The 24612-nt window shown below is 46.7% G+C and overlaps 1 protein-coding gene across 1 annotated transcript in view; it reads right to left on the bottom strand.

Moving 5' to 3' along the window:
• LOC121289632 (broad substrate specificity ATP-binding cassette transporter ABCG2-like) overlaps positions 1-24612 on the bottom strand; it is a 184219-nt gene that overhangs the window by 140235 nt on the left and 19372 nt on the right. Inside the window, exons 4-5 of the mRNA XM_041209261.1 lie at positions 12561-12713; positions 2441-2598 (exon numbers count right to left, since the gene is read on the bottom strand). Of these exons, the coding sequence (XP_041065195.1) occupies positions 2441-2598; positions 12561-12713 (311 nt within the window). The remainder of the gene's footprint in view (positions 1-2440; positions 2599-12560; positions 12714-24612) is intronic.

Here is a 24612-nt window from a genome sequence, read left to right as displayed (position 1 = left end):
TTAGGTGGTAGAGATCACTGGTTTGGAAGGAGCTGTTGAAAGAAGTGTGATGTGTTGCTGCAGTGTATCTTGTAGATGGCACACACTGTGCATCGGTGATGGAGGGAGCGAATGTTGAAGGTGGTGGATGTGGTGCCGAGGAAGTGCGCTGCTATGTCCTGGATGGTGTTGAGCTTCATTCATCTAGGCAAGTGGAGAGTATTCCATCACACTCCTGACTTGTGCCTTGTAGATGGTGGACAGGCTTTGAAGAGTGAGGAGGTGAGTTATTTGCCACAGATCTCCCAGCCTCTGATCTTCTCCTGTAGCCACAGAAATTATATGGCTGGTCTAGTTAAGTTTACGGTCAATGGTAGCCCCCAGGATGTTGATAGTGGGGGATTCAATGGTAATGCCATTGAATATAAAGGAGAGATGGTTAGATTCTCCCTTGTTGGAGATGGTCATTGCCTGGCAATTGTGTGGCACAAATGTTACTTTCCACTTATCATCCCAAGCTTTAGAGTTGTCCAGGTCTTGCTGCATATGAACAAGGGCTGCTTCAGTGTTTGAGGATCCGCAAATGGTACTGACCATAGCTTAATCATCAGTGAACATCCTTACTTTTGACCTTATAATGGAGGAGAGGTCAGTGATTAAAACAGCTGAAGATGGTTGGGCCTAGGACACTATCCTGAGGAACTCCTGCAGTGATGTCCTAGGGCTAAGATGATTGACCTTCAACAACTACAACTACCTATCTTTGTGCTAGGTGTGACTCCAATCAGTGGAGAGTTTTCCCCCTGATTCTCATTGACTTCAGTTTTGCTAGGGCTCCTTGATGCCAAACTTGGTCAAATGTTGCTTTGATGTCAAGTGCAGTCACTCCCACCTCATCTCTGGAGTTCAGCTCTTTTGTCCATGTTTGGACCACCAAGAAACACCAAATACTCACCAACTAATCACTTACCTGTTTTCCTATGATATCACATTTGGATTTTTATCTCTGCTCTGCCTCTCAGCTCCTGCTTTTTCAAAAATTTTACTAATTTATGTCTGACCCATGCCACTCTCCCCATTTCCAACAAGCTTGGGTTCACTGCGAACTGCCCAAAAATTAGGGCAGTTGAATTTCACACCCTTAGATTTTCAACACACTAATCAAAGCATTACTTACCAAAAAAGTTGCCTAAAATCATCCCTCACATCCAATCTTGCTAGTATGCCAGTTCAGAGGCACTCTAGTCCCTCCAGACAAACACTACACCCTACCGAGGTACATCCTGAGATTGGGAAAGATAATATTTAAATGCAAGTTCTTTCTATCTTACTAAAATGTGTGCCAAGAAGATTCCAGTTGATACTTCTTCTGCTGTGTTTGCATAGAACTACCTGAGAAGCAGAAGCTCTCAGTGCCAGAGACAGAGGTCAATTCACCATGCTATCAATTCTCTTCCACCTTTCTACCACTGAAACACTCACACTTCTCTTTCTCAGCTCCATGCTTAAATACTCCAATGCTCTTCATGTTGCTTCCCTTCCTGCACCCTCCATAAACTTCAACTTGTCCAAAACTCTGCTGAATGCATCCTGTTTCACACCAAGTCCCACTTGTCCATCACCCTATTTAGTGATCTACTTCAGCTCCTGATCCCTTAATGATTGGAATTTAAAATCTTGTCCTCATTTTTAAATCTCCCCGTGGCCTCACTCCACCCTATCTGTGTAATATCCTCCAGCCCTATGACCTTCCTACCCTAAGTCCAGTCCTTTGGTCTTTTGTGCAGTATTATCTCATCCTTCATGGCAGAGCCTTTGGTTACCTGGGTCCCACTCTGGAATTCCATCATTAATCTTTCTCTCCATCTCCTTCTCTTACTTTAAAAATCTCCTCAAAACTCATTTCTATAGCCAAATCTTTGGTTACCTTTCCAAACATCTCCCTTCTAACATGTTGCCAGTTTTCTTTAAGCCTACTTGCGACATTCATTAATTAAAGGCATTTCATAATGGTAAATTATTCTGGGATGGTATGAACCTAGTCTTAATATAGTGTTTGCAATTATGCATTTTTCACCATGATGGCAGAAATTGTGGATGCTAGAGGAGACCACCTTAGGGTGACATCAGCTCAATTATTTTCAGGTTCAACTGGTACCTGGAAAGTAGCAGTTTCAGCACCACGCAGTAAAGATAACATTATCATCTCAAATAAGCCCAGGGAGGTGTCTCAATTGATAGAAACACTGTTCACATAACTGGGAGCAGGAGTTAGCATGCCAAGTTTGCAGTGCTTTCAACTTTCAAACAGTGCTCAGTATCCTCCAATATGCAACTTTCCTATCAAATTAAACACTTCAACAGAAGCAGAGCATTGCAGTTTGGGGCAATAATTTCTGGTGCTTTAAAAGTCTCATTCATTGATGGAATGAGTTTTATAGTGTCATAATAAAATTTGTACCTTTTCAATAGTGTCAGCACAGACTTTGCAGTGTTGGAATCCAAACCTGTTGTGGGTTCATCCAGAAACAAAACCGGAGGATCTGTTATGAGCTCCATACCAATATGCGTTCTCTTCTTTTCCCCACCAGACACACCTCGAATCAATTCTGTACCAACCTAAAAACACCAGGCTGCTTAAACATACTTCCATTTAACATATGTCATTATCTTAAGCTTTTATTAATTTTTTATTAGTTTATTCACCCATAAATAGCTCTAGCAGAAATCACAATTTAAATTGGTTTTGGTTTCTGAGCTTTGTGAATTTGGTGAGTTCAATCTTTTGTAGGGCAAAGTGACCTCCAGTCCTGATTTCCACTATGTGTTCCCATCATGTGAAAAAATGCCAATTTGCAAGATAAATGCCAACAGTATTAGAGATCTGTTAGATTAATGGGACTGCCTTGCTTTTCATATTAAAATGTTTTGACAATGACACTTACCTTCTGGAGACGAGAGGAGTCGGACCTGCATAGGAGCATGTTCTGGGGCTGTGAATAGAGAGAGGTCGAGGCTCGGGGCCTGTCACTTACCCGCTGGGGTAAGAGGAGTCGGACCTGTGTGGGAACACGTTCCTGGGCTGTGAATAAAGAGAGACCGAGGCTTGTGGCCTTTCACTTAACTTCCAGGGGCGAGAGGAGTCGGATCTGCGTGGGAGCATGTTCTGGGGCTGTGAATAAACAAAGGCCGAGGTCCGGGGCCTTTCACTTACCTTCTGGAGGGGCGAGAGGAATTGGACTTGCATGGGGGCACCCTTCCTGAGCTGCTCAGTGGATTTTTTAAAAATGTGACATCACAGGAAAGTTGATTGGTTCTTGAGCAGTTGCTGTTAGGGACTGTGTTTCAACCCCAGTAATTTTGAAAAACGTAAGTTTCTAAACTAGCACAGGGAAAGCAAGAACTTATAAGCACAGGAGAGGGACAAATTTGAGTAAGGGTGAAGAATTTCTACTTTCTACTAATCTCCAGTTTATAGTCAATAGTACAAGAGTAAGGCTAAAGTAAGTTAAAGCAAGTAAAGGTAACTAAAGTTAAAGTAAATAAAGTGATTTAAAAGTTTAAGGTTAAGGCATGCCAGGACGGCTCAGCCAAGTGGAATGCCTGTCCTGTGGCATGTGGGGAGTTGTGGACACTTCTCATAACCTAAACGAGCACATGTGCAGGAAGTGTCACCGGCTGCACAAACTTGAGCGTCGTGTTTCAGAGCTTGAGCAGCAGCTGGAGTCACTGAGGTGCATCCATGAGGCAGAGAACTATGTGGATAGCATGTTCAGAGAAGTGGTCACACTGCAAGTTAGGGGCAGGCAGGCAGACAGGGAATGGGTGACCATCAGGCAGTCCAAGAGAAAGAGTCAGGTAGTGCAGAGTCCCCAGAGGCCTCGCTCACCAACCGGTTTTCCATTCTGGATACTGGTGAGGGCGATGGATCCTTGGAGGAGTGCAGCCAGATCCAAGCCTGTGGCACCACAGGTAACCCAGCTGTACAGGAGGGGAGGGAGAAGAGTGGAGGGGCAGTACTGATAGGGGATTCTTTAGTTAGGGGAACAGACAGACATTTCTGCGGCTGTCAACATGATTCCAGGTTGGTTTGTTGCCTCCCTGCTGCTAGACTCAAGGATGTCACAGAACGGCTACAGGACATTTTTGTGGGTGAACAGCCAGAGGTCCTGGTCCACATTGGTACTAACGACATAGGTAGAAAGGGTGATATGGTCCCGCAACCGGAATTTAGGGAGCTAGATAGAAAAGTAGCAAGCAGGATCTCTAAAGTAGTAATCTCTGGATTACTCCTAGTGCCAGATGCAAGTGAGTACAGAAATAGGAAGATAAGACAGATGAATGCATGGCTGGAAAGATGGTGCAGGAGGGAGGGCTTTATATCGCTGGAACACTGGGACTGGCTCTGGGGGAGATGGTACCTGTACAAGGTGGACAGGTTGCATCTGAACAGAGCCATGACTGAGTTCCTTGCATGGTGTTTTGCTAGTGCTGTTGGGGAGGGTACAAATTAACTCAGCAGGGGTGTGGGAATCAGGAGAGAATATTAGAAATTAATACCAGGGTGCGAAAAATGCCGGGAGAGGCAGATAGCACTAAAATAGAGAATAACAAGTTAATAGATGGAGTCGGAGTAAGGGAGCAAGTAATGAATTCTGAATCAGGGATATAATTGCATGTATGTGAATGCACGGAGGATAGTTAATAAAATTGGGGAGTTACAGGCACAGATTGTCTAGTGGGATTATGATGTTGTGGCAATTACAGAGACCTGGCTTAATGAAGGGCAGCCCTGGGTGTTAAATATTCCTGGTTACAAGGTGCTCAGAAAAGATAGGAAAGGGGAAAAAAGAGGAGGGGTGGCGTTTTTGGTTAAGAAGAGTATTGCAGTACTGGAGAAAGAGAATGTGTCAGTGGATTCACGGAGAGAATCAACTTAGCTAAAGCCAAGGAATAAGAAGGGTGCAATTACATTGCTCAGTGTAATGTATAGGCCACCAGCTAGTGGGAAGGATATAGAGGAACAAATCTGCAAAAAAATTACAGAGGTGTAAATATCATAGAGTAGTTATAATGGGGGACTTTAATTGCCCGTATATAAACTGGGATAGTGGTATTGAGGTATTGATAGTGGCACTGAGGGACAAGCATTTCTAATTGTGTTCAGGAGAATTTCCTACAGCAGTATGTGTCCTGACCAAACAGAAAGGAGGCACTGCTAGACCTGGTTCTTGGGAATGAAGTTGACCAAGTAGATCAAGTGACAGTGGGGGAACATTTAGGGGACAGTGACCATTGTTTCATAAGGTTTAGGATGATGGTGGAAAATGACACTGGTCAATCCAAAGTAACAATAATCAACTGGCGGAGAGCGGACTTCAATGGGCCAAGAACAGAGCTGGGCCAGATGGACTGGAACCAAAGATTGGTTGGAAAAACAGTAACTGAACAATGGGCTGCCTTCAAAGAGGAGATGGTTTGGGCACAATTAAAGTCTGTTCCCTCAAAAGGGAAAGGTAGGACAAACAAATCCAGAGCTCCCTGGATGACAAAGGAGATAGAAATTAAGTTAAGGAAGAAAAAATGTGCTTATGACAGGTTTCAATTTAGAACCAAGCTGAATACAGGAGGTTCAGAAGGGATGTGAGAAACCAAATACGAGAAGCAAAGAGGGATTATGAAAAAAGACTGGCAGCTAACATAAAAGGAAATCTCCAAGTATTCTATAAGCACATCAATAGTAAAAGGGTGGTAAAAGGAGGAATAGGGCCAATTAGGGAACAAAAAGGTGATTTACATATAGAGGCAAGAGGCATGGCTGAGGTATTAAATGAATAATTTACATCTATCTTTACCTATGAGGTAGATGCTGCCCAGGTCATGGTGACAGGGGAGGAAACTCAGCCACTAGAAGGGTTTAAAATTGATAAGGAGGAGGTTTTGGATAAGCTGTCAGTACTTAAAGTTGATAAGGTACCGGGACTGGATGAGAAGCATCTGAGAATATTAAAGGAAGTGAAAGCGGAAATTGCAGAGGCACTGGTAATAATCTTTCAATGTTCCGTGGAAGTGCCGGAGGAGTGGAGAATTGTAAACATTATGGCTTGTTCAAAAAAAGTTGTAAAGATCTGTCCTGCAATTACAGACCAGTCAGTTTAACTTCGGTGGTGGGGTAGCTTCTGGAAACAATTATTCGCGATAGAATTTATAGTCACATGGAAAAATGTGGATTGATTCGAAAGAGTCAGCATGGATTTGTTAAAGGAAAATCGTATCTAACTAACTTGCTGGAGTTTTTTGAAGAGGTAACAGAGATGGTTAATGAGGGCAAGGCCATTGATGTGGTATATGGACTTCCAAAAGGCGTTTGATACAGTGTCACACAACAGACTTGTAAGGAAAGTTATAGGTCATGGAATAAAAGAGACAGTAACAACTTGTATACAAAATTGGCTGAGGGATATGAAACAGAGAGTAATGGTTAATGGGTATTTTTCAGGCTGGAAGAAGGTTTGTCATGGAGTTCCCCAGGGGTTGGTATTGGCTAAGAGGGGACATGACAGAAGTTTTCAAAATCATGAAGGGTTTGGACAGAGTAGATAGGAAGAAACTGTTCCTGCTCATAAATGGAACCAGAGGGCACAGTTTTATAGTGTTCTGCAAAAGAAGTAAATGCAAGGTGAGAAAAAACTTTTTCACACAGCTAGGAGTTAGGGTTCGGAATGCACCGCCTGGATGTGTGGTGGAGGCAGGTTTAATTGAGGCATTCAAGATGGCATTGGCTGATTATTTAAGTAGAAACAATGTGCAGAGTTAGGGGGAAAAGGAAGGAGATTGGCACTAAGTTAAAATGCTCAGAGAGCCGCTGCAGACATGATGGGCTGAATGGCCTCCTTCTTCACCATAACAATTCTGTGATTAGCAAAGGTTTCTGCATTAGGTTTCTTTCCTCAGTAATAACCATTGGTTAATCAATCACATTAAAAGAAATTCAGCTTTACCATTACCATGTGATACTATAAAGAAAATTGATTTGAGTCCACACTGTTTAACAGGCAGTGCTGCATCTTATTTTCTGTGAAACGGAGATATGTGTGGTAGCATGGTTATATCAGTCCCTTTTGCTGTGTGACAGACCATCATCTTCATCTACATCCACTGTAAGGGTTTAATGAGGGTTTGGTTGGAGGTGTTGGAGGAATGTATGTATGATTCTTCATTGCTTGGGTTTGGGAATCAAAAGTCTATTTTCAACAAAGCCCAAAGGCCATGGGGATGGCTCACTGGAGAGGTTAACACGAGAACACTAGAACTAGGAGCGCGAATAGGCCATTCGGTTCCTCAAGCCTGTTCCACCATTCAAGAAGATCATGGCAGATCTGACTGAGGTCTCAACTCCACTTTCCTGTCTGTTCCCATAACTCTTGGCTCCCTTGGCAATCAAAACCCTATCTCGCTCAGTCTTGAATATATTCAAAGACCCAGCCTCCACTTCTCTCTTGGGAAGAGAATTCCACAGACTAATGTCCCTCTGAGAAAAGAAAATCTCCTCACCTCCATCCTAAATGGGATACCTCTAATTTTTAGTTCTAGACTCCCACACAAGAGGAAACCTTCTCTCAGCATCCACCCTGTCAAGCCCCTTCAGAATCTTATATGTTTCAATAAGATTACCTCCCATTTTTCTAAATTCCAATGGGTACATGCCCAACTTGCTCAACCTTTCCTCATAAAACAAACTCTTCAACCCAGGAATCAGTCAAGTGAGCCTTCTCTGAACAGCTTCTAATGCAATGATATAATTTCTTGAGTAAGGAACCAAAATTGTACACAATGAACCAGATGTGGTCTCGCTGAGGCTATGTATAGCTGTAGCAACACTAAGTACTCAAGCACAGTAAGGACTCAATTCTCCTTGCAATAAATGCCAATATTCCATTTGCCTGTATGTTAAGGATAGCATTAGATTAAAAGAAGCTTACAATATTGCTAAGTTGTATGCCTGAGGACTGAAAGTTTTAATTATCAGGGTGACCAAAAAATTGATAAAGAGGGAGAATGAAAGTAAGCTAACCAGAAAAATAAAAAAACTTGTAAGAGCTTTTACAAGTATGTACAAAGTAAGAGAAAAGTAGAAGTAAAGAGGCTGAGATGAGAGGAATTATAATGGGGAATAAATAAATGCAGAGATTTGCAGCAGGATCAGAAATCAAATAGGGGTCATGACTCTGCACTTTGTGGGAAATGGTCAACTGACAGTGATTTTCCATGAATTGATCAATTAGTGGCCAGAAGGCATGCTTGGCTCCAGCTGAGGATGGTAGGTGGGCTCTCGAAATTGGAGAACCAATAAGTGGCCCTCCAGTTCAGAAGGAGCAGCAGCCTGTAGTTCAGGTGAGGGAGAGAGAGAGAGAGAGAGAGAGAGCCTTCATCTTGAGGTGCCTTCTGCAACTTTTAAAAGTTTCAGGTTAAAAAATGGCCTCAGCAACCGGGTCACCAATGTGGAGGGAAAACCACAGTACAGGGCGGAATTTTCAAACCATAATCCCTGCTGAAATAGCGGGATCTGTCGCAGGTTGGGAACCCAATTGGTGCTGGATTAGGCTTTGCCATGGCTGTTTAACTCAGCCACAGCATTGGCATCCCACTTCCATATTGCCTAACCAATTAGAGAGAGCAGGTGAGTTGATGTGCTGAACCTGTCAATGGAGGCTGAGTATTTAAAGGAACCCCGGTAGGCATTCACAAAGGAGTGGGATTTCAGAGGGTTGTGAATCTTTGGAATTCTCTACCCCCATAGGGCTGTGAATGCTCAGTCATTGAGCAGAATTTTACGATGGTGGGATTTTACAGTCCCACCGAAGTCAATGGACTTTTGAATGGCTCACTGCATTTAACCCCCCTGCAGGATGGGTAGCAATGTCACCAATTTGGCTTGGGAGGCGGTGGCAGCCATGGTCAGTGCCAATGCCTTTCAGAAGAGGACAGCCACCCAGTGTCGCAAAAGGATGAATGATCTCTTCCATTCCACCAGGGTAAGTCACTCTTTTCATCACTTCCAACTCACACATTCACAAACCCATCACACATCCACAGGGTCCTCATTCACTGCCAGTGCAAGGGACATCACCATTCACTATTTCACACACACCATCACGGTCCTCATCCCGACCATGGGACCACGCACCACCCACACAGGCCAGGCATATTTATCATCTGGCCTGGCAGGCGTCCTGATACACTCTCTCCATGCAAGACAAACTGGCACACAACAGGGGGGAAAGGTCACAGACAGGTGGAGGGATGCTGAATTCAAAGTTCTGACAGAATTTGGAAACAGAGCCATCTAGCTGGTCCTGTGCTGACAGTGAGGTCGGCACTGTTCTGCCAAGTGAGGATCCAGCAGTGCAGCATCCACCAGATAACCATGCCATGAGTGATGTGTCCACTGCCATGCACTAATTATCTCCCCTTGCTTTCACAGGCACATCTGGAAAGCAGCAGACAGAGTCCACGACCCAGAGCGTCCAAGAAGCTCCGAAGAAACCTCTGAAGAGGAATTTGAAGGCACCCTCCCTGAGGTGAAGTCCCATCACAGCACTCACCGACACCCTCCACCAGCACAAAGACACACATCTCAGTGGGACCTATCTTTAGAGTAGCCTTGGGACCACAATTTGGTGAGCACATTGCACTTTCTGATCCACAGCAGGTGGAGGCAGGGACTTCCCAGGTCCCCGGCACTCGGAGTACTGCTGGAGGCCACAACGTTGCTGAGTCCGAGTCAGATGATGAGCCTCTGGACTCGGTCATGGCACAGTTGCTGGAGCTGCAAAGGAAACCTCGGGAACATCAGGAAGGGATGGCCGCTGCACTCCTCAGATTACAAGGCACGATGGAGGAGTCTATCCATTTTCGGGCTGAGGTGATAGCGCCGGCATTGCAACGCACCGAGGTCAACAGTGGCAGGATGGCAGCCGCCATGGAGACCTTGTTCCAGGACGTTAACTCCTGCACTGCTGCGTGGGCTTAACTCCATCACTGATGCCAGAGTTGGCCTCCAACATGTGAGAGGGGAGCTGGGCAGCTCGAATTCACTCCAGCTACCCCTTCCACTCAGAGTCAGCCAGGGGCCCTCGGGCACCTATTGGGAGGAGGATTAGCAGGTGCACGCTCCAGGGCCATCCACCCAGTTGACTCTGGGAGTGACCGGCCCAACTGACTCCCCTCTTACTGTGACCTCCACAGATCCAGCTTCACAGGCCAAGGAGGGTGCCACTGCCACACAGCAGGACCCCGAAAGCAGGCCGGGGCCCTCCAAATCTTAGTTCTCCAGAGGACGCCCACCAAAGTCATCACAGACAGGGCGTCACAGTCAGCAGGCTGCCTCCACCTCCGCTGCGGATGTCCAGGGAGCACCAAGACGTAACAGCAGGGTTAAGACAGTTAAGGAGAATTAGTTGCACAGCCTGAGCACGGGTGTTGATCACTTGTACATAATGTTCACTATTGTCAATAAACTCCCAAAAATGTCTCCTTGCCTATGGCTTCTTGTTCTGATGAGCAGTGTTTTTGTCACTCAGATCTTTCTGCACAAGATAAAAGGCTCAGTCCAGGGTCTCTTCCCTGTGCTCTGTGCGGCCTTCAGACCACAGTGATGGTCAAGCCTCACACTCCCTGGAAACATTACTGATGCCAGCACCTCGGCAGTTCTGGTCATTGCTGCCAGAATGTAGTGGGCAGGCGCCACAGAGTTCTCTCATACTCTCTGTATGCTCTCAGCACCTTTAAGGTGCGGCTGGCCCCCATCACACAAGCATTGGTGACCAGTGATGCTGTGCACCAGCTCCTGAAGGGCTGAGGTGCTGAAGGCGGACACAGCATCAGACGCATCTAAAGTTTCATGGCTGCTTCTCTGAGATGGTCCTGCGTCTCTGAGATGGAGCGCTTGGTGCCTCCATGATGCTTGCATGGGCAGGCAGGCTAGGGGCCTGACCCCAATCATATCACTGTGGCTGCGCCTGATCTGTCTTAGTTGCAGAAGCATGGTCAGTTTATGCAGGTATCCCTAATGCATGGCCATTTCCCTCGCTGACCCTGCCCCTACCTCAATTGCCTGTGGAATGTAGCACCAAGGCAGCACTTGACCCCCTCCACCCAGCAGTCACCTCCGAGGCTGGCCAGCACTTGCCCCCAGACAACTTCTACCCCTCAGCAATCAACAGCGGGGCCAGACATCAGTTTCCCCCCACCAACCCCCGGCGCCCTTGAGGCCTGTAAACAACAGGCAAGCTGTGGAAAATGCTGCTGCTCACTCACCTCAGTTCCCCCAAAGTGAAGGCTGCCAAGTGCACGTCGCCTGCATGCTGTTGTGAAACACGTTGGCGTGCTTTCCCACTGACTTGGACAGATGATACGGTGGGGTTCCAAGAGCCTGCCGGGATGGCTTTTTAATTATATGCTATATTGCCCCCACCTATCGCTGGCCTCTATCCGGCTTCACCTGTTCCACCCTCCTTAAACAGTATAAATGTCATCACGTTTCCACTTCTCTTCAGCTGTGAAGAAGCGTCATATGGACTCGAAATGTTAACTCTGTATCTCTCTCCACAGATACCGTCAGACCTGCTGAGTTTTTCCAGCATTTTGTTTTTATTTCAGATTTCCAACATCTGCAGTATTTTGCTTTTATATTATATGGATGCAACTATGCCTGGACCTGAGTTAACCCAATACCGCAATATGGAAACATGATTGAACAGTTTGGTATAGCAGCTGTTTTGTGTTTTGAACTGTATAAAGTCTGGCTGAGGACAACCATTTTGTGCAGAACCCCAGGGAGAACTCAGACAGACGAGAGTTCTTGTCCAAGCGAGGGCAAAGAAGAAGGTATTCAGAAATCACCTGCTGTTCTGTTGAAAGTGTTCAGGCACTCTGCAACTCCCGTGACTGCATAACTAGTGAGGAACAAGAAACCTTCTCTCTCTCTCAAAAATCTGCTGACCTGGTGAGCCCACCTATAAAGGCAACCTCTGACTATTCCACTACAGAATCTATCTCAGCTAATGCACACAACTCTTCAACTTCAACCTTTCTGTCCAGACAACCAACATTTCAACTGCAAGTTATGGGCCTACAACACTATCTTAAAGGACTGAACCAAATCTCATCTTTATAAATATCTTTTATCCTAATCTGCATTTAATCTTTGTATGTATTTAAATAATAACTTTATTACTTTTACTTAAGTAAATGACAGCAGTAGTTTTGTAATAAACAAAGACTAAAGCTTTGCTGCTGGTTAGTTTTAAATTGAATTACTCAAATTTTTTAAAAAGGTGACTACAAACACACACACACACACACACACGTTCTTAGCTCACTTTGAAGAAATACATTTTACATGGTTGTGATAAATTGATTAAATGTTTTGAAAATTTAACAGTGTAAAAAGTGGATGAGTGAAAACTAAATACCTTACACAACTATAGTAATTTGTTCTCACAATAATTTTCTCAGTGATTTCCCCAGCTTTTCTTGAAGTATTATTTGGTCATTGGACCAGCTGTTCTATATCATACCTTGCTGTCAGACACCTTGGTTAGTCCAAGTTCAGAGATGATTTGATTCACCCTTTCTTCTTTCTCCTTGAACTGGATTGAACTAGGTAATCGTAATGCTGCAGAGAACAGCAAATTCTCTCTAACAGTCAACGTTCCCATGATAATATCGTCCTGTGAGGCAGAACTTTAAAATTTAATTAAAACAATACTTGTCATCAATCTTCGTAGAATAAGTTGTTGGTGCTACTCATGGGTCAACTGTGGGTTACTAAAAGTATTTGGGACAATTTACTTGTGCTGGATTTCTCATATTTTATTTTTGGGCTAAAATGTGGGCTATATTTGCTAAACAGCTAGTCAGTCAATAAAAAATGACATACTAATCTTAATCAGCAGTGAACTGCACCAGGAAGCATTTGAACAAATAGTCAAGTCGTGGGTTGATAAGCATAGATGTCTACTGAAAAAAACTGCAGGATTAGGAATTTCAGAGCAAACGAGAGAAAAAAAGAGTTCTCGGCCAGTCATTATAAACCTTACGACAAGAAATCGGGGAGACAGGTGCCCACTTTGAGACATGATGCAGAAGGCTTTGAATGGAGTGGCAAAAAGCATGCAGCATTAGTTAGCCACTATACTGTTGGTGTGGCTGAATCACATATTGCAATGCAAGTCTCGAAGATGCCAGTATGCTGTCTATAAAACTCAGCATCCTGTCAGTATATGCTACAGGATAACTTAGAAATTAGGCATCACATATAATCCAACAGCACAAAGGTGAAGCACTATGCAGAATCATTGTCATCCTTCACACAGTTCGCAATCTAGAACAGATACTAAATTTGCAGGGGTGGTAGCATACTGATAATGTTTGGACTAGTAATCCTGATCAGATGACATGAATTCAATTTCCACAGTAGTTGGGTAATTCAAATTCAATGAATTAATAAATCTGAAATAAAAGGCTAGTCTAATTAATAATGGTCATGACACTACCAGATTGTCCTAAAAACCCATCTGATTCACTAATGTCACTCAGGGGAGGAAATCTGCAGTCGTTACCCAGTTTGACCTACATGTGATTCCAGATCCACAGCACTGTGGTTGACTCTTAACTGTCCTGCGAAATGGTCTAGCAATCCACTCAGTTGTATCAAACTGCTACAGAAAGTCAGTTAAGAGTAAAACTGGATGGACAACCCAGTATCGACCCAGGCACAAAAGCAGGCCATGTCCAGTCAACCCTGCAAAGTCCTCCTCACTAACATCAGGGGATTTGTGCCAAATTGGGAGATCTGTCCCACAGACTAATTGACTGACTTTTCGAATGAGTGCCTGGCAATCTTTGTGGAGGAGGTCAGTGCCAGGTGGGACATCCTCATCCCCAGAGATGGCAAGAGGGGGACACTGCACCTGACCAAGAAAGCATAGGCAGAGATGGCAGCCCAGGTCAATGGCCATGATGGGCCAAATGGCTTCCATCTCTGTTGTAAATTGCCTATGGCTTCTATGATAAACAACAGCCTGACATAGTCTTAAGGAATCATACCAGAATCCTCCAATGGCCTGTGTTTCACGCTTGGCATGCGCACAAAGTTGGCGGGCCCGGAAGCAGACGTATAATCCGCTCTTGGGCGAGATCGTGTTTCCAAAGCGATTTCATGCTGGGTAGCCAACTAAGGGCCGCCCAGCGTGAAATGCGTCTGCTCAATGGTCGGCAGGGCTGGGCGGGGGTGGGAGCCGGTTGGGCACTGGGTCCAATGGCCACCCAGTGGGGGATTTAAAAGCAACAGAGACAGCTCCCTGATGGCTGCCAGGGGACACTTTGTAGCTTTGTTTGATGAAACATTTTTTGTCAGCTACAATGGCATTTGCACCTACTGGACACATCAGAGGAGAGGGCAAGTCCTGCAGGCACTAGGTCCCTGCTTCTCGAATGAGTGCCTGGCAATCTTCGTGGAGGAGGTCACTACCTCTTCCATTGAGAGAGTGATGACTCTCATGGCGAGGCAGCTCCATGAATAAAATCAGGGGTTCCTGGGGTTGCGTTTGGACCTGCAAGCCCTCGCACAGGCAATGATCTCAGGAGGTCACTGCCAGTGTGTGAGATGGATGAGGCACCTTGTATCTCTGCTAGGTGCCCGCCCATCAATGGTGAGCAGGGAGGTCCAGACCGACCTCACGTTGGTGCACGGGCTTCTTGTCGTCTCTCCGGGCTCCTCTCAGGGCACTCTGGATGATGGCAGCAGCTCTTCCACCCCTCTGCCAGTGACTGTGGTATCTGATGAGGCCACAATGACTGAGGAATACCTAGCTTTGGTGCTGGACTCTCCCTCCCAGGTGGGGCTTGTACAGGCTCCACTGGTCAGAGGATAACTGCCAAGGTCATCAAGGCCAACAGCACAGCACAGACAGCCGGCTGCCTTCAATGCCACTGCCAGCAAAGGGGGTCACCAAGACGCAGCACTCGCAAACATAAGTTTAAAGGCTCCATGGGCACAAGAGAGACTTTTCACGGGTGATCTTCTGTTCTGCCATGTTTTGTTAACTTGTTTACTGCTGTGACCATTAACACCTTATATTGTTATGTTCATTTTCTGTGAGTGCCAACATTATATAAACTTTGTGTTAATGGTCTGAGTATGTTTCACCTGTTTCGCAGGTGCAGGGCATGCCAGTATCTCATGCTGGACGTGAGTGGTCTAAACCTTATTGCACAGGCACTGAGTGGACTTTGCAATAGGTCATTTCAAACATTTAGTAAGGAGGCGACACCCCTAACATGAGGTGGAAGCAGTGCCTTGACAGACTAGCTGAAGGAGTGTTGAATCAAGGCCTCCCTGGTGTCCCTGCCTTCCTGAAGTTTTCCATGTCCTCACTATGTTCTTCCGCAGGCTCCTCTTCTGATCCACCACTGGAGTCATCATCTGTGGCCTGGTGAGCTGCCTCAAGATCCTCTTCTTCCAGTGGGTTCCCCCACTTGCCAGACTTAGATTGTGAAGAGTGCAGCATGCAATGACTGTCAGAAACACAAACTCTGGAGGGTATTGAAGTGCCCCCTGAACAGTCCAGGCATCTGAATCTCATCTTCAGCAGACCGATGGTCCTCTCTATCACCGCCTTCGTGGAGGTATGACTCCTATTTTACCTCTGCTCTGCTTTTGTTCTTGGGTGCTGGACAGGCGCCATAAGCCACCTTTTCAATGGATAGCCCATGTCACCCAGCAGCCATCCATCCAGCTGAGCTGGAGCCATGAACAGCCTTGGCACCTGTGAGTGTCGGAAAATGTATGCGTCATGGGGGCTGCCAGGCTTGCACAGCAAGACTTGCAGAATCTGTGTCTTATGGTACAAATTATCTGGATGCTCAAGGAGTGGAAGCTCTTCCTGTTGTCGAAGGCACCCGGCTCACTCACTGGAGCCTTGATGGCCACATATGTGCAGTCAATGGCACCCTGGATGCAGGGACTGTCTGGTTACTGGAAGGGTTCACACAGTATAAATCCTCCAGGGGCATTGAGTCCTGAAATGTAGGTTAGCAATGCAAAGACTGAAGCTCAAAACAGAGATAAAGCTGTCAGGTTTCACTAAACAACTAGCAGCAAACTATCTCCTAAACTCCTCACTATTCACAATGGCAATGCCCCAGACCCTTTTTATCCTGCCCTTGATAAGGTTTCATTAAAAATGGGCTGCCCGCCTGCCTATTTTGCCCATGTGACGAGTGCGAAATTGGACGGGGAACTTAAAATCATGGGCAATAGGATTTTTAATGGCCTTATTTGGCCCTTTAATTGTCGTCCGGTGCGGCTCTGACTCCTGTGCACGCTCGCGGTCCTCATTATTGCTCACGTGTACGATGATGTCGGGACACACACCCGACATCATTTCGCACAATTTCACGTGCGTTCGGGTCGGGCACATTCCCACCCAATCAATGTAAAATTCTGGCCTATGTTTTTGCTCAATACTGTCTCTTAATGTTGATTGTGCTGTCTGATCGTTTGAAGTATACCTAATTCTTCAATGTGCATCAATATCTTTCAACCACCTGAGCTAACGGCATATTTCTCTTTAGTTTCTCGGGGTTTTTGTTTAGAGTGGGGAAAATACCTTGTAATTGTCTGAAATAAGTCCGTAAAATGGAGTTTCAGTTTGTCCGCAAAACAGAATGAATGCTGGAAAAGCCACAGAAACAAGAAGTAATTAAAACAATGAAGGCTTGTAGATATAACTAAAGCATTCCTTATTGGTGATTGAAAATAATTACAATTACCAGGAAAAGGGTACTGAGAAAATTATTAGAACTAAAAGCCAGCAAGTTCCTAGGTCCTGATGGACCACATCCTAAGGTCTTAAAAGAAGTGGCTGCTGAGATAGTAGGTGCATTGGTTTTAATTTTCCAAGATTCCCTAGATTCCAGAGAGGCTGCATCAGATTGGAAAGTGGTGAATGTGACTCCTCTGTTCAAGAAAGGAAGGAGGCAGAAAACAGGAAACTACAGATCAGTTAGCTTAACATTATCGGAAGCTGCTGTAATCTATTATAAAGGAGGTTATGGCGGAGCACTTAGAAAATCTCAATGTAATCATGCAAGTAGAATCAACATGGTTTTGTGAAAGAGAAATCATGTTTGACTCATTTATTGGTTTTCTTTGAGGAAGTAGCAAACAACATGGAAAAAGGGGAATCTGTGGATGTCTGTACTTAGATTTCTAAAAGGTATTTGACAAGGTGCCATGTCAAAGGTAACTGTGCAAAATAAGAATTCATGGTATGGGGGGGGGTAAAATATTGGCATGGATGGAGGATTGCTTAACTAACAGGAAGCAGAAAGTAGGGATAAATGGGTCTTTTTTGAGTTGGCAAGATGTGATAAATAGAGCGCCACAGGGATCAGTGCTGGGGCCTCAACTATTTACAATTGATATCAATGACATGGATGAATGTATGGTAGCTGAATTTGCTGATGGCACAAAGGTAGAAAGGAAAGTAAGTTACAAAGAGGACATAGCAGTCTGAAAAGGGAAACATGACGGAATCATCCCAGATTTGCACTAAGTGCGGTAGCAGGCGGGTGAAACGACGTTTTAACTGCCGGCCACAATGACAGCTTTCCATGCCGTTTCCTCCCAAACCTGCCGCATTAATTCTGCATTCCTGGGAAACTCGCCATCTCCATGGCGGGCGGGCTTTCATTCGCACATCATGCAACTACCTCGCCGCTTCAGCATGCCGGGTGCCATGTTCAAAGTCCAGCCGTGCACACACCTCTCAATGCTTCCAGCCCACAATTGCTGCAAAGAAGACATGCCCCTGAAAGGCAAAAAGACTGCAGCCCCCAGGTTCAATAACACGTCCCACAAGTACCTTTTGGACACAGTCAAGGCTTGCAATGATGTCCTCTACCCCACTTCTGGCCACAGGACGGGCAGCAACCTCACTAATCGGGCTTGGGAGGCAGGGGCAGCAGTAATCAGCCTCAAAGCCCTGCAAAAGAGGACAGCCACCCAGTGCCATAAGCAGATGAACGATCTCCTCCGTTCCACCAAGGGAAGTCACTCTTCTCATCTCTCTCAACTCACACACTCACAAACCCATCACACATCCACAGGACCCTCACTCACTGCCAGTTCAAGAGACATCACCTCATACATGCCTACATTGTCCTCATCCCCTCCATGGGACCAGTTGCCACCCACACATGCTAGACATACTTACCATCTGGCCTGGCAGGCGTCCTACTTATACTCCTCATCTCTATTCATGCAAGACAAGCTGGCACACAACAAGAGGTAGGGAGTGCAGACGGGTGCAGGATTGCCTGAAATCAAGGTCCTCACAGGCTTTGAAAACAAAGCCATTCAGCTGGCTGGAGAGGATTTGGACTATTCCTGTGCTGATGGTGAGGTCGGCAGTGTTCTACCAAGTGAGGGTCCAATAGTGCAACATCCATCAGACAACCATGCTGTGAGTGATGTGTCCTGTTTCAAGGCCGCTGCCATGCACTAATTATCTCCCCTTGCTTTCGCAGGCACATCTGGGAAACAGCCGATGGAGTACATGACCCAAGGCCTCCAATCAAGCCCTGAAGAAACCTCTGAAGAGGAATCTGGAGGCACCCTCCTTGAATTCCCATCACAGCGCTCAGCTACACCCTCCACCAGCACAGAGACACACACCTCGGTGGGTCCTAGCTTTATAGTAGCCTATGGATCACAATCTGGTGAGCACATCGCACTGTCTGATCTGCAGCAGGTGGAGGCAGGGACTTCCCAGGTGTCCGGCACTCAGAGGACTGCTCGAGGCCAGAAATTTGCTGAATCCGAGTCGAATGACGAGCCTCTAGACTCGGTCATGTCACAGTTGTTGGAGCTGCAAACGCAAGCTCAGGAATATCAGGAAGGGATGTCAGCTGCACTCCTCAGATGAGTGCACTCACAGGACCCCAAAAGCAGAGTGGGGCCCTCCAGGTCATGGCCCTCCAGAGTACACCCGCCAAGGTCATCACAGACAAGATGTTACAGTCAGCAGGCTGCCTCCACCTCTGCTGTGGATGTCTGGAGAGCACCAAAATGTAGCGGTGGGGTTAGGAAAGTTAAGAAGAACAAGTTGCACAGCCTGGGCACAGGTGTTAATCACTTGTACATACTGTTCACTATTGTCAATAAACTCCCAAGAATGTCTCCCTGCTATGGCTTCTTGTTCTGATGAGCAGTGTTCGTGTCACTCAGATGTGAAACCTTTCTGCACAAGATAAAGGCAGGTGTCTCTTCCTTGTGCTTTGTGCAGCCTTCAAGCCAAAGTGATGTTCCTGCCTCACAACTCCTTGGACACATTACTGATGCCTGCAGCTCAACAGTGCTTGTCATTGCTGCCAGAATGTTGTGGGCATTCACTGATGGCATTCACCGTCATTCTATCTGTGTGCTCTCAGCACCTTTAAGGTGGGGCTGGCCCCCATCTCTTCAGCATCTGTGACCAGTGATGCTGTGCTCCTGAAGGGCTCAGGTGCTGAAGGTAGACAAAGGATCAGATACTTTTAAAGTTTCAATGCTGCGCCTCTATGATATGACCAAGATCACAGAGTGCAAGCGATCTGCCCTCAGCCAGACAGAAGTCAGGCATTCCAAGGCTAAGTCAAAATCTATGGAGTGTCCTCACTGCATGTCATCATCATCCTCCTGCAATAGGGCGACAATTAGAGCCTTCACTGTGTCTCCATGACAGAGCATTATCACTAGCCAGACTGGAGTCAAACGTTCATAGATGCAATGTGAGGATCTATGGTATCTCCTCACTGCATCTCATCATTATCCTTCACAAAACAGCTATGAGGGCCTCCCGAGTGCGCCTGCCTCATCTGGCCAGTGCGAGGGCCTCATCTCCATCATCGTCACCTTCGAGGACCTCCTCACCCTCATCCCTATCTGCATCCTCCTCATCAGAGGAGATCTCCATCTCCTCCTCAGCCAGCGCCTTTCCCCATTTTTCTCCAGGTTGTAAAGGGCACAGCAGACAACAATGATGCGTGACACCCTCTGTGGGCTATATTGCGGGGCTCCACTAGACTGGTCCAGGCACCGGAACCCCATTTTCAGCATTCCGATGCTCTGCTCCACCAAGTTGTGAATACTAGCATGAGCCCTGTTACACTTTCGCTCTGCTGTAGTCTGAGGCCGCCGCATGGGCGTCATCAACCACGCCCTCAGCCGGTAGCCCTTGTCCCCAAGGAGCCGTCCCTTCAGCTTCTGTGGACCCTGGAAGACTTCAGGGACCTGTGACCAAATGAAAATGTAGGAATCGTGCACACTCCCTGGAAATCATGCACACACCTGCAGGATATATTTGTGGTGGTTGCACACCAGCTGTACATTCAGCGAATGGAATCCCTTGCGGTCGACATAGTTGACTGCTTGTTGTGGCAGAGATTTGAGCGTCATGTGAGTGCAGTCGATGGCACCCTGTACCTGTGAGAAACCAGCTATCTGGGCAATTCCAATCGCTCTTGCATCCTGGTTGTTCTGAGCCTGGGTGAAATGCACAAAGTTGTCAGCCCTCACAAAGGTGGCATCCGTGACCTCATAGATGCATTTGTGGGCACAGGCTTTTGATATCCCATAGTGGTCACCTGTGGAGCCCTGAAAGAAGCCACAGACATAGAAATTGAGTGCCACAGACACTTTCATGGCCACTGGTTTGGATTCCCTCCATGTCCCAGTGGCACCAAATCCTGCAGTAGCTGGCAGATGTGACTGATCAGTTCCCTACACACGTGGAATCTTTGGCGACACTGGTTCTCGGTCATCAGCAGGAATGAAAGGTGGCATCTATAGACCCTGGGTCTAGCTAGGCACCGCCCAACAACAGCTCGCTGTGGCTCTTCTGTGGTGTGAGCGTGAGTCCCAGCCGCCCCTTCTTCAAGATGGTGCTGCTCATACCTCTGCACAGCTAGGCATCTTAGTCGCTTTCTTCTCTGTCGTCTTCGTTCTCTGTAAGCCACGAGGCATACAGCTAGGTCACCAGACTCCATGACCCTGATGTACTCCTCCTGTAGGATGAAAGAGGGCAATGCTTCATAGATTAGCTTGAGTGTACTAAGAACTTCTCTTGGTTAAGCGTAAAGGCCCCTTAATGCATCTGAGACAGTGCTAGCCACCACTTGGCCACCATAGTGCAATGCATAACAAAAACAGAATTACCTGGAAAAACTCAGCAGGTCTGGCAGCATCGGCGGAGAAGAAAAGAGTTGACGTTTCGTGTCCTCGTGACCCTTCGACAGAACTTGAGTTCGAGTCCAAGAAAGAGTTGAAATATAAGCTGGTTTAAGGTGTGTGTGTGGGGGGCGGAGAGATAGAGAGAGAGAGAGGTGGAGGGGGGGTGGGTGTGGTTGTAGGGACAAACAAGCAGTGATAGAAGCAGATCATCAAAAGATGTCAACGACAATAGTACAATAGAACACATAGGTGTTAAAGTTAAAGTTGGTGATATTATCTAAACGAATGTGCTAATTAAGAATGGATGGTAGGGAACTCAAGGTATAGCTCTAGTGGGGGTTTTTTTTTATTTTTTTTTTAATTTTTTTTAAATAATGGAAATAGGTGGGAAAAGGAAAATCTTTATAATTTATTGGAAAAAAAAGGAAGGGGGAAACAGAAAGGGGGTGGGGTTGGGGGAGGGAGCTCACGACCTAAAGTTGTTGATTCAATATTCAGTCCGGAAGGCTGTAAAGTGCCTAGTCGGAAGATGAGGTGTTGTTCCTCCAGTTTGCGTTGGGCTTCACTGGAACAATGCAGCAAGCCAAGGACAGACATGTGGGCAAGAGAGCAGGGTGGAGTGTTAAAATGGCAAGCGACAGGGAGGTTTGGGTCATTCTTGCGGACAGACCGCAGGTGTTCTGCAAAGCGGTCGCCCAGTTTACGTTTGGTCTCTCCAATGTAGAGGAGACCACATTAGGAGCAACGAATGCAGTAGACTAAGTTGGGGGAAATGCAAGTGAAATGCTGCTTCACTTGAAAGGAGTGTTTGGGTCCTTGGTGCCGCTTCATGCTCTCGTCGGGACTTGGAAAAATTTATTAATTTTGCTTCCAATCTCCACCCCTCCATCATTTTCACGTGGTCCATCTCTGACACTTCCCTTCCCTTCCTTGACCGCTCTGTCTCAATATCTGGTGATAGACTGTCCACCAATATCCATTACAAACCCACCGACTCCCACAGCTATCTCGACTACAGCTCCTCACACCCCGCTTCCCGTAAGGACTCCACCCCATTCTCTCAGTTCCTTCGCCTCCGTCGCATCTGTTCCGATGATGCTACATTCAAAAACAGTTCCTCTGACATGTCCTCCTTCTTCCTTAACCGAGGTTTTCCACCCACGGTCGTTGACAGGGCCCTCAACCGTGTCCGGCCCATCTCCCGCGTATCCGCCCTCACGCCTTCTCCTCCCTCCCAGAAACATGATAGGGTCCCCCTTGTCCTCACTTATCACCCCACCAGCCTCCGCATTCAAAGGATCATCCTCCGCCATTTCCGCCAACTCCAGCATGATGCCACCACCAAACACATCTTCCCTTCACCCCCCTTATCGGCATTCCGTAGGAATCGCTCCCTCCGGGACACCCTGGTCCACTCCTCCATCACCCCCTACTCCTCAACCCCCTCCTATGGCACCACCCCATGCCCACGCAAAAGATGCAACACCTGCCCCTTCACTTCCTCTCTCCTCACCGTCCAAGGACCCAAACACTCCTTTCAAGTGAAGCAGCATTTCACTTGCATTTCCCCCAACTTAGTCTACTGCATTCATTGCTCCTAATGTGGTCTCCTCTACATTGGAGAGACCAAACGTAAACTGGGCGACCGCTTTGCAGAACACCTGCGGTCTGTCCGCAAGAATGACCCAAACCTCCCTGTTGCTTGCCATTTTAACACTCCACCCTGCTCTCTTGCCCACATGTCTGTCCTTGGCTTGCTGCATTGTTCCAGTGAAGCCCAACGCAAACTGGAGGAACAACACCTCATCTTCCGACTAGGCACTTTACAGCCTTCCGGACTGAATATTGAATTCAACAACTTTAGGTCGTGAGCTCCCTCCCCCAGCCCCACCCCCTTTCTGTTTCCCCCTTCCTTTTTTTTTCCAATAAATTATAAAGATTTTCCTTTTCCCACCTATTTCCATTATTTAAAAAAAATTAAAAAAATTAAAAAAAAAATCCACTAGAGCTATACCTTGAGTGCCCTACCATCCATTCTTAATTAGCACATTCGTTTAGATAATATCACCAACTTTAACTTTAACACCTATGTGTTCTATTGTACTATTGTCATTGACATCTTTTGATGATCTGCTTCTATCACTGCTTGTTTGTCCCTACAACCACACCCCCCCCTCCACCTCTCTCTCTCTCTATCTCTCCGCCCCCCACACACACACCTTAAACCAGCTTATATTTCAACTCTTTCTTGGACTCGAACTCAAGTTCTGTCGAAGGGTCATGAGGACTCGAAACGTCAACTCTTTTCTTCTCCGCCGATGCTGCCAGACCTGCTGAGTTTTTCCAGGTAATTCTGTTTTTGTTTTGGATTTCCAGCATCCGCAGTTTTTTTGTTTTTATCTATAGTGCAATGCATGCCTGTTCAAAACCCCAACCACCTCCACCCCACTCCACTCAATCGATTGTTGGCAGCTGTGTCCATTGGACGGTATGCTGTGCTCTCAGCTCAGGTACAGGCATTGTCCTAACCCACACTGCAAGGCTGCACTGTTAGCTTGAACCATGGGGCACATTGGTCCAAACCAGGATGATGACTTTGCAAGAGGCTGTGAGTGCCTTCACCAGTGACTGCTCCACAGCCAGCTTTAGCAAGGAGATTGTACAATGTGCCCAGTCGTCCAACTGTTCTGCAGTCTGTGCCCAAAGGGTTAAAAACTCTGGAGCGCTTGGTGGCACTTTGTGCTTCTGTGTTGACTGAGTGGGTAGTGAAGCTAGAGACCCGATTCCAATCATATTAATGTGGCTGCGCCTGAACTGTCTCAGCTGCAGACAAATGGTCACTTTATACAAGATTTCCCTAATGCGTAGCTGCTTCCCTCACCCACCCACCCCGGCACCTGCTTGTGCGCTACCTTTAACTGAAGGGCAGCCCTTTCCAAGCTCCTCCAAGTTGCCTCAACGGCAGGGCAGCCCTTGCCTGCCTCCACACCAACCTGCCTCAACAACAGGGCAGCTCTTGCCTCGCCCTCCGAAGTCGCCCCAACCGCAGGTCATCTCTTGTCTTCCCCGCCCAAGTCGCCTCAAATACTGGGCAGCTCTTGCCCCCACCACCCCCTCCAAGTCGCCTCAACTGCAGGGCGGCCCTTGGAACTCTCTTCCCCAGAGAGCAGTGGAGGCAGAGTCAATTAATATTTTTAAGGCAGAGGTAGATAGATTCTTGACTAACAAGGGAGTCAAAGGTTATTGGGGGTAGGCGGAATGTGGAGTTGAGGCCACCATCAGATCAGCCATGATCTTATTGATTGGTGGAACAGGCTCGAGGAGCTAAATGACCAACTCCTGCTCTGAATTCG

Source organism: Carcharodon carcharias, chromosome 17, assembly GCF_017639515.1.
Source record: "Carcharodon carcharias isolate sCarCar2 chromosome 17, sCarCar2.pri, whole genome shotgun sequence".
Classification (NCBI taxonomy): Eukaryota; Metazoa; Chordata; class Chondrichthyes; order Lamniformes; family Lamnidae; genus Carcharodon; species Carcharodon carcharias.
The sequence above is the reverse complement of the archived record's forward strand: the minus strand, read 5'-3'. Positions and strand labels throughout refer to the sequence as shown.